This window comes from Lontra canadensis, unplaced genomic scaffold (assembly GCF_010015895.1).
Source record: "Lontra canadensis isolate GAN:19392208 unplaced genomic scaffold, GSC_riverotter_1.0 scaffold27, whole genome shotgun sequence".
Taxonomy (NCBI): Eukaryota; Metazoa; Chordata; class Mammalia; order Carnivora; family Mustelidae; genus Lontra; species Lontra canadensis.
In genome coordinates, this window is record NW_022631021.1 from 7,440,190 (window position 1) to 7,452,961 (window position 12,772).

Genomic DNA, 12,772 nt, shown 5'->3' on the forward strand with positions numbered 1-12,772 from the left:
AAAACTTTATTTACAAAAACAGATATCAGTCTGCATTTGTTCCACAGTCTGTAGGCTACAGTTTCCTAACCCTTACTTTAGAGGATCAAATCATGGATTACAATAAAAAACATGTGGTTCCATTTTCCTCCCAATATCAGTTCTCAGAATATATTGTTGAAGGCATAATGCAATGTTTCTTGAACTTTATTGCTCACACTATTGGACATACTGAGTTGGTAATAATATTAGAGGTATGTACCTAGACTATATCAGTTAAAAAGGGATTACTTATATACTAACAAAGGCAAAAAATACCTCAGGAAACTTAATTCAATACCATAAGATCTAGTATGAAATTCAAAACATTCTGAAGAAAATTTAAAACATTTTATTTTGTTATTTTTTAAAGATTTATTTATTTGAGAGAAAGAAATACAGAAAGAGACAAATTATGCAGGGGTGGGAGTGGGGACGGATAGAGGGAGAGGGACAGAGAGAATCCCAAGCAGACTCCCAGCTGAACATGGAGCCTGACACAGGGCTTGATCCCAGGACCATGAGATCATAACCTGAGTCCAAAACAAGAGTCAGACACTAACCAACTGAGCCATCTAGGTCCCCCAAGAAGATTTAAAACATTTTAATGGGAGGAAAAAGAAATATTTTTCTGAAGAAAGCTAAAGCAAGGTCATTTTGAATTATAATGGATTTATGAGGCAATGCACAACTGTAGATACCAGAAAACTTCAAAAAGTAATGTACAGTCTAAGACAGAAAAGTAAAGAAAGTTCCATTTAGTTTCCTATCAATGCATTTTTAATTGTCTTGCTACTTTCTCAAAGTATTATGGTTTTTCTATTAATTTTGTAGTACTTTTAAAAAAGCACAGTTATCTTGCAAACAAAAGCAACATTTTATCAGTGATATATCTGAAAACAAATAACTGTAACGAATTTGGGTGTGATTATTTTTGATCCATGATATAATATTTAAATTATTGGAAATTGGCCAATTTTAATTTACAAGGACTAGTATTTTGATAACATAAAAGTCTAATATTCTTATTTCTGTCAGTGTGAATATAATGAAAGGAAATATAATGTAGTAACATAGTTTTATATTATTTAAGAATTGATCACTGAACGGATAGTGGGAAATTCCATGGAGTCCCGACATCTTAATTGTTTCTGCAGTTGGATCCATATGGGCACAGAATATACCAATTGAGACAAAATTATAATAAATGCAGGTCAGAAATAGTTTTTTTATTTCTTACCATTCTCACTACAGAAGAGCAAACATGACCTTAGACTGTCCAGCAAAAATGAACATGTTGATACCGAGGACATACACTGGACATATTAGAAATTGCACATAACAGTGTTAATTTGGAAGACTGAACAGCCATATGTTTGTAATATAATCATGTAATTTATTCCCAAAGTACTGACTACCACGATGTACTCCATTACAGTTTAACATATTTTAAAGATTTATTTTATTTATTTGAGAGATAGAGTGTGTGTACATGCGCATGTTGGGAGAAGGGCAGAGGGAGAGGCTCTCAAGCAGACTCCAGTGAGTGAGGAGCCCCACACCAGGCTAGATCTCATGACCCTGAGATCATGACCTCAGCCTAGATCAAGAGTTCGACATGTAACTGACTGAATCACCCAGTCACCCCTAAAGTATTTTAAACAGAGAGATCTACGCAATAAAAGTAATAACACTTTTTGAGGTTAAATAGTTTTAAAATCCTATGTCTGGTTACTTAATTCACTAAGAAATTCCAGAAATAGTGTTTTACTGGAATCATGGCTAGATGTATGCTGAATATGTTGAATACAGACTTCCTTTTTTTCACTGCTAATCAAGAAAAGATTTCAGTTAGGTAATTGCAGGTCTGTAAAGGATGCTTCTGTATGTCCTCTAAAATGAAAGGACCATCATATTATTGTTTTGCATAGCTGTTCTCCAGCCTACTTTCTTTCTTAACTCTTGTATAAATTAAGTCCCCAACAAGATCTCTCCCTTGTTCTTTCTGCCCCTTTCTAACAATCGTAAGGATATTGAGTTTTGTCCATATCAATTTGCTGAGTCTGACAGTGTGAATAGGGCCTTATGAGAGAGTTTTATCCTTTGGTTATCACATGGAGGGGAAAGGCTGGTTACCCAGTGACAGTAATGCTTTGAGTAATTGTGGTGAACTCCTAAAAGCTAACAGAGCTTTTTTTAAGTCTATGTCCCTGAAGTTATGACATCATTTCTCCATAATGGCATGAGTATGTCAGTCGCCCAAAAGGCAAAGAAAATGATGGTGACACCTCTGGAGTGACGGCATGAGGCCAGAGTGTTAGTTTTATATTCTTAGGAATCATATTGTCAGGTATATGAAATGGTGACTACCAATATAAATGACTAAAGAGAGGGTAAAGTCCTGGGGATGAAGAAATAAGGGCAACAGAAACAAAGGAGAGGAATCACTGCAATTCAATTACTTGAGATAAAACAAGCCGGTATTAGTCTCAATCAAAATGTGACTATTGCTACTCCCAACTGCAATAAATCAATTCGAAATGTAGAAAAATGGAAAGCCCATTGAAAATTCTTGTTTTGGACCACAAGGGAGGCACATAAGTTATAAATGGATTGATAAAACTGTTTAGCAATAGTGACAAAATTATAATTGAAATTCATCACATGATTGACACTCTGAAACATTTTCTGAAAACAAACATGATCCTTCACAGACCTGATAGCATCAGATGGTGTTACTCAGACCCATGGAGAATGACCACCAGTTAATTAAAAGACCATAGGTAATTTATGGGTTTTCCAGAAAATGATCTAATACACAAAATCTAACTTTAGAGTATCCCAAAGAATGTGCAAATTATTATCTTAATGATAACTTTGTAAGCTATATTAAAAGAAAACATTTAAACATCTAAAAAGATGAATACTGTTATGCTGAAAAGAAATAAAAAAATATATATATCTATTGGACAAAAAAAAAAAAAAAAGAAAAAAAGAAACGCTTCTAACCAAAAAAGCATTTCTGAGGTGAGGCAGTACTTTCAATTAATTGCATGGGTCACCCATAATGAAAATTTTCTGTATCCCCTCAATTAATTAGCCAAAGCAAGATGAAAATATGTTTTGAAATTGTCTGAGACTATTGTACCCAAGCAGATTAAAATAAAAATATCCTTGATTGGGATTATCAGGGTAATTATAATTAGAAATAAAATTGACCATTTAGAATGGACCTCAGTATTGTACCAAGATGAAGCATTCTCCCTTTAAAACTTCTAATGTTAGATCTAATTGTTATGGAACTAATAAGATGAATCATAAATAGAAATAATTCTTAAAGAGAAACACTACCTGAGAAATATGCAAATATTTATTCTTGGGCAAAACTAACCCAAGAATTGGGTTGAAGTACTTGTTGATATATATTGTGTGCAGATGTCTTAGGCATTAAGAGTGCAGTGATGAATAAGAAAGATAAAGTATCTCTCTCATGGCATTTGCTTCCTAGTGGAGGAGACAGACAATTAGCAAACAAAAATAAATAAGTAGGAATGCATGCTGTGAAGAATATAAAATTGGGTGATATAAAGAGAATAAGAGAATAACACTTTCAACCAGATGGTCAGAGACAACCTTAAAAAGGGATGTAAAGGAGGTACACAGAAGCACAATACATTCCATTAAATAAATTGAAAATCATCTCAATGCCATCAATATTAGGAATACTAGATCAATTATGATAGATCTATGTAATGTAGTATATACAAGAAAGTGTAACATATGTAGTACAGTTTTAAAATTGCCACACTATATTATGAAATTAAAAATTGATGATGCCAGTGTTACATACTGCATGATATTATTTATGTAAAAAATAGTATTAATTTCTATGGTTGCATACATATGTCAGTGCATGAGTGGATATCTGAAATTACACATAACAAAATGTAAGTAGAAGTGACCTTGGGGAGATGAGTGGATGTAGACACCCAAGTTGGTGATGATTAATGGGGACTTTTGCCTTAGCAGTTATTTTAAAAAATTTATAAGTAAATGATACTCAGATAATAATTTTATAATAAAAATTAATTAAAAAATTAAAAGTAGGGCAATTTGATGGTGCCAGAGGGGAGGGGGGTAAGAGGTGAACAAAATGAGTGAAAGAGGTGAAAAGGTAGAAACTTTCAGTTACACAAAATTATATAATAAACAAGTCATGGGGATATAATTTAGAGCATGGTGACTATAGTTAATACTGTGTTGCATATTTGAATGTTGCTAACAGAGTAAAAAAAGTTCTCATCACAAGAAAAAGATATATAACTATGTGTGTAGTGATGGATGTTTAGGAGACATATTGTGGTGATCATTTTGCAATACATACAAATATCGAATCATTGTGTTATACACCGGAGACAAATATAATGTTATATATCAATTGTAACTCAATGAAAAAGGTAAGACAGTCTGATAACATAAACCAAAATTACATTTCAACTTTATTAATGCAGTCTTGAAAACATTGTTTAAGTGAACTCTTTTCTCTATAAAAATTAGTAGCCATATCTCTTCACTACTAACTATACTTAGAGCACTTATACTCAAAGTTGAAATCACTGCATCGGTAAAGTTATTATGTCTATATATGACCATGATCAAAATAAAACAAATGTGAAAAAAATAAATAAAGTTGTCTTAACCTTCATTATTTAAAACTCACCCAGAAAAACAACTTAATGATAAAACACTCTGATAAAAAGTGTGATGGGACAGAAGTTCTGTCAGTTTTGATTACTTTTCAGGTACATCAAGGAAACATGAACTACACTGATCTCTTCAGATAATCTACTTTGAAAGGCAGATAACCACACTTCTGACTGAATAGTTTTCCTCAAGGACAACTTAAAAGTTGATTTTTGTAAAGCTAAGACATTGTGGTTTTGTTTGTTTGTTTTGTCATGGATAAGAGTGATGTTTTAGCAGATGTTGGAGAAAGAGTATGATTGATTCCCAAGATCAGCGCTAACCTCAAACACCAATATCTCTCTACATTAAGCTTAAAAGCTTAGACCTTCTGTGAAAGGAAACCAAGAGAGTCACACAATAGAGGAATGCTCTTTCTTCATAGTATTCCTTAACAGTTCCAAAGGTCTTTAGGAAAAACTAACACTTCCCCTGTTTGGATTAACATTGAAGCACATTAACCACTAAAAAGATAATAAAACTACATCAAAATTGTTTATTATTCACAAAGATATGCAAGTAGCTATAATCAGAAGTTTAAGATGGCATATTTTTCCCAAGTAGAAAATATTCAATTAGATTTTTGTAGCATTTCATTCTTCCCTTGACTATACAACATACTAAACAGCGTGTCAGAATATACTACTCAAGTCTTCTCTGGCTAATGGTAGAGAGCAAAGCTTGCAAAGCTTTTACTACCATGGATTTCTGTATTGTGTTTCAAAAGGAAAAAATAATGACATCTATGAGGACATCCAGTGCATGTTATCATCATGGCAATGTGTATTCTCCTTATGGCACTAAAATTCCTTGAAGAAGAGGATCCCTAGAATATTAGAATCTACAGCAAATAATATGCCCAACATTACTGATCATCAACCACATAAATACTGTAATGTAAACTATATCAGTATCCTAGAAATAATCATATCCAGTAGATATTTTCTTTACCTACAATTCTAATTATGTCCTTTTTCTAGACTCTCCAGTACAGCTACTGGTGAGATGGAAGTAGCATAGTAAAACCTCAGCTGTAGATTAGATTTAGGGTGAAGAACACTTAGAATACCTTGAACTCAACATCATGGTACCCTATCTGACAACATCTACATGGCAGTATTAGTCTTTGGGATTGATTGATATTTATCTCCCCTCCATGCAAAACAAAACAAAACAAAACAAAACAAAACAAAACGGTTGTATAATCTGGAAATAAAGGTACCTAAGTATTTAGAGTGTAAGGGTCTAATTAACACTTAATCAGAATTTTTCTGCTCTGTGAGACTATCCTTAAAATCCCATAGAATTACTGATAAGACTAAGATGATTTTGACAAGATATATTGTAATTTCTTGTACAAAGGAATGCATCGAAGAATTATTAATCCTTATTTATTGCAATTGTTTTCCTTTGTCTTCATGAATTCATAAAATATATGAATAAGAAAATTGAATGTCACTCAATGTTTTTATAACAAAACAATTTGGAAGGGCCATATAAATATCCCATTACTCTGATAATAGATTCAAGGTCATGCAAGTACTGTATTGGCTAAATGACCATAGAGATTACATTTTATTCTGCAATGCTAAGCTGAATGACTAGAGCAAAATGTTGAAACAGCATTTGAGCTTCTATGATTTTAAAATATTAGAGCTTTTAAAAAATCTTCATGGAATTTGCATTGCAATGTGCCTTACATATTAGGTAATGCAATTCTATCTTGGGACGTAATCTGACGGCATCATCACACACAGACACATTCATCATCCTGTCCTGCAGATGCACAAAGGAGAATGTCTTCTGAGTGTAACTCACATCCCACTAACTTATCATACTCCTGTTGACTAGCAGGCAGCTGAAATAACTTAATGTGCTTTGAATATTTAACCCAGAGTAATATAAGAAAACATCTGTCACTTACGTTTTTGAGTCATCCCATAACACACAATAGGGATTCAAAGTACCCTAAAAATAAGCAGAGAAAGAAGAAATGTCTCTTGAATACATACAACAAAAATGGAAGTTTTATGTGAAATGCAAACAGAATGGTAGCTTTCTTATCTTGCAGTATGATACTTTAAAGATTCCATCTCTATTTATTTTGCATAAAATTTTGTCCTTCCTCAGCCTTAGTGATGCATTTCATGAAATTCTAATCATGAAAACAATACATTTATTACAAATGTCATAACCTATATTTAGTTTTTCTTTTGAAAATTGAAAGTGAAGCTCTCATTTGGCACAAGGTCCGTATTTTGATAATATAGAACTTACCTAATTTCTAAAAGATTTCATTTTTTTTACCCATAAAATATTAATTGTTGGATTATTTCCTTTCTGAAGACCAAAGTACCTACACAATGTAAATCACAGGGAAACATTCTGTATTATGCACATGTTACAAACACGACCACTGCCACCCTTATTAGTCTCTGGTTGGTCGCCTTCCTAGGGGCAAGAGATGGTTACATTAACTGTCCATTTCCAGAGAACGTGTTGGATTGCGATAGCTTCTTCTTCTTTATTCTTTTTTTTTCTCTAAAAATGGGTTATTAATGGCTGCATTTTTTAAAAAGACCATTTTATTCAATAATGATGATGAGTGAAATAAAAATCGATGCACCTCACAGCATTCTCTGAGTTAGCTTTCCCTTAAAGTATGAAGAATATAAGTGTCATTAAAAGGGATTTTAAGTATACATTTGTACATGATATGCAAGCTCCTCTGCCCCACTGTGCCGCCTCCCCCTAGCAAGTCATTCATGGCTGCCCTCTTGGGGTGTATTTCACAATTAGTATGAACTAAACCAGATCCACTATTTAATAACCCCTTTGTATGTCTTCTTAATTATAATAGTCATACCTATAGAGTAAAGATAGAGATGGAAGCATAAAATGGGATGTTTTTTTGAATTTGGAAAGAAATACAAAGTTTAATCATTTCCTTCCTATAAGCCTAATCTAAAGTGTAAAAACACTCAAGTCCCAGTAGAGCTACTGTTATCATTTAAAGAACATCTCATTCTTTTGAAATCAATTGAGAGAAAATGCAGATGTGGCCACATCTAGTCCACAGCAAAGTGTTATTGTTGTTGTTGTTGTTTCTTAAATAGTTCACAATGTTACATTAGTTTCAGGTGTCTAACATAGCGGTTACACAAGTTTATACATCATGGCTTGCAATATCTTCTTAATCAATAGATTATCTTTGTATAGAATCATGTCTAATGAAAATATGTAAAAAAAATAACAAATTTCTATTCAGTTCAATAATTGTATATGTATGAGTAGCCCCCCTGGCCCTCAGGATGACGCCATGAGGTTTTCATTATCTTGGGAAGTGCTTTCTGTTTTAAAGAGTACTGTCTAAGTGTTTTCTTTCTGTCTGTCACATTCATTCGGCCTTATTTTGCCCTTTCGAAACTAGCCTAATAATTCTTCCTTTATATGATGCTATTCTACCCATGAAGAGTCCTCTTCTTTATTAAATGTACTCTGTTGGTTTCAAGTTCTCTCATTCTCCACATCACTCATTTCTTAGAGAATATACTTTTGAAGTGTGTTTAGGGAAACCATCCATATGTGTCCCACCTGTGCAGAAAAAAGTGGTGTTATTGTCCCTCCCCTGTAAGATGCCATATTCCTAATAATGCAAGCTACGACTGTATCAGATATTTTGGGAGTCTCTTCCTCACCTTGACTACTTATACATTAAAGTCTCCTAGGAGAGACTTTTTGAATCCTGATTTTGACATCCCACACATTCACTATTGATTTAAAACTTTTTAATTGTTACAGGATTAAGAAACAAGCATGGTGTCTATCCCCTCATTGAACCAAGTCATTAATAAAAATGATGACTAGGTCAAGGCAGATAAAACCAGCTATTGGCTCCGTTCCATAGGTGGACATGCTCCTTCCCTGGCTGCCACCCCTACACCTCAGTCTTGTTTTAGTAGATAATCACCAAGGTATATCCAGCAAAACAACCTCTTTAAAAGTCTAGGCAGGCTCTTTGTAAAATGTTGCCTAAGTGTTGTTTACTGGATCTGTTCAAAAATTTCACTAGAAATAAACATTAAAAATAGTGATTCTAAAATTTGTGAAATCCATCCCAATTTTATTTTTCATTATAATTAGGACATCTGACTAATTCCAATATTTTAATTTAACACCATTACCAAAATCCCTCAAAGACCGCATATCCAAGGTTATCTTTCTTCTTGTCAAATGCTAATACCTATAAACTATGCTCTTGGCATAAAAATGCTCCTTCCCTGAGAAGGTTATAGCCTCAAGAAGGTTGAGGAGGAACACACATATGTGTTTATATGTTTATATATGTTAATATTCATATAACAACAAAGAGACATGGTTTTATAAGTGTACTTGTCAATATACTGTGTAAGGGAGAAATGAGGGACATCATGGCTTGTGTTAGATCAACTTTCATCAAGTAAGTGAGTCTTAATGTGTTTCTACATGAGGTATAGATCTAGGGAGGGTCACAGGAGGGAAAGGTGCTTCAAACTGTTTTCTATTCTTTCCATTTTTTTTTTTTTTCTAAAAGGCTTTCTTCCCCTGTCCCATGAGATCCTCTCTGGTTTTAGTTAAAATTTTCGTTCAGTCTGTGACTTTCTAAGAAATCCTTAGCATAGCTACAATGTTGCATCATAAAGCTATACTACATTTTATCAGGGAATTTGTTCAAAAGATCTCAGAACACTTTATAGAAAATAAATTATCCTTGAAATATCACAATGAGGGGTATGGGAGTATATTTTTCATGAATATAGAAACTAATTATGGGTGAAGAACCTGAGATAATAATTCTTCTGAATCTAGTTTACTTCTTTGAGTAATGTATGAGTTAAGTAAAGTTAAATATCCATGTAAACCAATATAGGATACTGATTATAGGATTATTATTTCATATTTAGAATTCATAACAAGTTACAACAAAAAATAATACTCAAAAAGAAATATAAAACAACCTTAATTGTTTGGATATCTTTCCTTTTTAAATCCCCTAATGAAACAGATTTCCATTTTCAGATAAAAGTATAAAGGTGAGAAATGCTTATTCTACTCTTAATCCATGCCATCGTAAACCTTAGTTTTATCTTCTACCTTCTTCACCCCTCATCTCTTCGATTTTATCTCATACTTCTCTCTCTTCTTGTCCTTATGAAAATTTTAAAAGTATTCACTTGAGAATTATTATAGGTTCCAAAATGCACCACTCAATTTTGTGTTTCACTTTACATTCTGGAACTTACACATGACAGAGACCATCTGTGAAGGTTCATTCTTGTGCAGTTACAAATACGTAGGTCTGTGAGCTGAGGTCAGTTACTTAAATACTTGAAGTTTAGAAAAATAAGCAGAACAAACAAATTAAAGAAATCTTAGTATCTGGATAGACCAGTTGCTTAAAGAAAAAGAATGTGCAAATGGAAAACATCAATGATGAGTGAATCCTAAACATGAAAAAAAAAAAACAAACCTGTCTAAAAGGTTCTGCTGGGAAACCACTTGTTAAGTATTTGTTATAATTTCTAAATACTTTTCTCAAAGGTACTCTGCTACAAGAACTGTTATGAGGAATTTACAGGAAATAGATAACAGGAAATGGTGAGCCCAACAGAGAGTAACAAAATGTAATGACAGGAGCAGGAGAATAATGGGTGAGCTGTGCACTAGCCTATAGAAGTTGATTAAAGAAATGCATTGGGGCGCCTGGGTGGCTCAGTGGGTTAAGCCTCTGCTTTCAGCCCAGATCATGATCCCTGAGTCCTGGGATCAAGCCCCGCATTGGGCTCTCTGCTTGGCAGGGAGCCTGCTTCCCCCTCTCTTTCTGCCTGTCTCTCTGCCTACTTGTGATCTCTGTTGAATAAACAAGCAAGCAAACAAACAAAAAGCATTAAACAAAGGAAGCAAACAATTCTCAACCAAATGAGACAAGTGTGCTTAAGAAAATTCATTTACATAGCTGTCAATCTCATCGACACTTAAAATATAAAAACTGCATGTATTGAAAACTTTTGGAAAGGATACTCTATTCTTGAAAAACACATTTTTGGTAAGACAAGTAAACAAAGAAAGAGAAAACAACAAAAAACTTTCTTGGCCCCATTCGAAATAGAATAGTTGAACTCAAGTTAAATAAATATTTCTACTCACCCGATTTTAAGGCATTTAAAAAATGTACCATGACCCAAATTTCCTCATTACCATAGTTGTTCAATATACCGCTTTCAAGTGTCTTTAATAGTCTTTGCTGGTTTTTACTTTTACTTCTTTTACTTCTCTCCTGTTTCCACATCAACAAACCAATATACCTATTTAACAGTATAATATATCACTGGCTTTGTCAATGTATTTCTATGGATGGTTCTCTTTTCCTTTGATCTGCATAACTTTTCTTTTTTCCTTTCTTTTCTTTCTTTTTTTCTTTTCTTTTTAATAGAATAGGGAATTTGGACATCCTTTCTAGTTCCAGCTCTCAGTGATTCCTAAATGACTTCGTAAGCGCATTCCTCTTCTTTCTAAACTCTCTTCCAAGTCAGTTTTTTTTTTCCCTATAGAATACCCTAAATACATCTCCTTATGGTAAATTACTCTCACTATGATAAATTTCATTTAGCCATTCATACAAAAAAAATCACTTAGTAAACACGTATTATATTCCAGGTACCCTTTGAAGCACTGAGGATACAGCAGTGAACAGAACAGAATTCTTGCTTCATAGATTTAACTATAGTGAAGGGGGCAGGGAGAGAGACAAATAAAATAATGACATAAATATATAACATGCTGGATGGTAATCTGTGCTATGACGAGAAGTAAATCACAATGAGAGGAAAGAATGGGAAGTGAGAAGATGGCGGAGAAGTAGCAGCTGAGACTACTTCAGGTTGCGGGAGATCAGCTAGATAGCTTATCTAAAGATTGCAAACACCTACAAATCCAACGGGAGATCGAAGAGAAGAAGAACAGCAATTCTAGAAACAGAAAATCAACCACTTGCTGAAAGGTAGGACTGGCGGAGAAGTGAATCCAAAGGGACGGGAAGACAGACCCCGGGGGGAGGGGCCGGCTCCTGGCAAGCGGCGGAGCAACGGAGCACAAAATCGGGACTTTTAAAAGTCTGTTCCGCTGAGGGACATCGCTCCAGAGGCTTAACTGGGGTGAAGCCCACGCGGGGCCAGTGTGGCCTCAGGTCCTGCAGGGTCACAGAAGGATCGGGGTGTCTGAGTGTCGCAGAGCTCGCAGGTATTAGAACAGGGAAGCCGGCTACAGAGACGGAGCCGAGGAGTGAGCTCACAGCTCGGGGTTACCTTGAACCGGTCGCAGGCTCGGTGAGCTCGGAGCACGGCCAGAGGCCAGGCAGACGGGAGTAATTGGACGCTGTTCCCTGAGGGCGCACTGAGGAGTGGGACCCCGGGCTCTCGGCTCCTCCAGGCCGGAGACTGGGAGGCCGCCATCTTCCTTCCCGTCCTCCGGACTCTACGGAAAGCGCTCAGGGAACAAAAGCTCCCGAAAGCAAACCCGAGCGGATTACTCAGCCCGGCCCCTGGTAAGGGCGGTGCGACTCCGCCTGGGGCAAAGACACTTGAAAATCACTACAACAGGCCCCTCCCCCAGAAGATCAACAAGAAACCCAGCCAGGACCAAGTTCACTTACGAGGAGTGCGGTTTCAATACCAAGGAGAGCAGCGGAATTCCAGAGGAGGAGAAAGCAAAGCACGGAACTCATGGCTTTCTCCCCATGATTCTTTAGCCTTGCAGTTAATTTAATTTTTTTTTCTTTTTCAATTTTTTTCTCTTCTTCTGCTTAATTTTTTTAAGCTTTTACCCTTTTCTTTTTTAATGTTTTTTAACTAGTTTATCCAATATATATATATTTTTTCCTTTTTATATTTTTTTCATTATTGGTTTTCTTTTATTTTATTTGTTTCTTTTTTCTTTTTTATTTTATTATTTTTTTCTTTCTGAACCTCTTTTT

At 34.8% G+C, this 12,772-nt stretch overlaps 1 protein-coding gene across 4 annotated transcripts in view; it reads right to left on the reverse strand.

Annotated features, from left to right (window-relative positions):
* Positions 1-12,772, reverse strand: part of ADGRB3 (adhesion G protein-coupled receptor B3) — a 721,557-nt gene that overhangs the window by 280,791 nt on the left and 427,994 nt on the right. For all 4 annotated transcript variants that reach the window (XM_032864447.1, XM_032864448.1, XM_032864444.1 and 1 more), the window contains one exon: positions 6,686-6,729. In XM_032864447.1, coding sequence (XP_032720338.1) covers positions 6,686-6,729 — 44 coding nt within the window. The remainder of the gene's footprint in view (positions 1-6,685; positions 6,730-12,772) is intronic.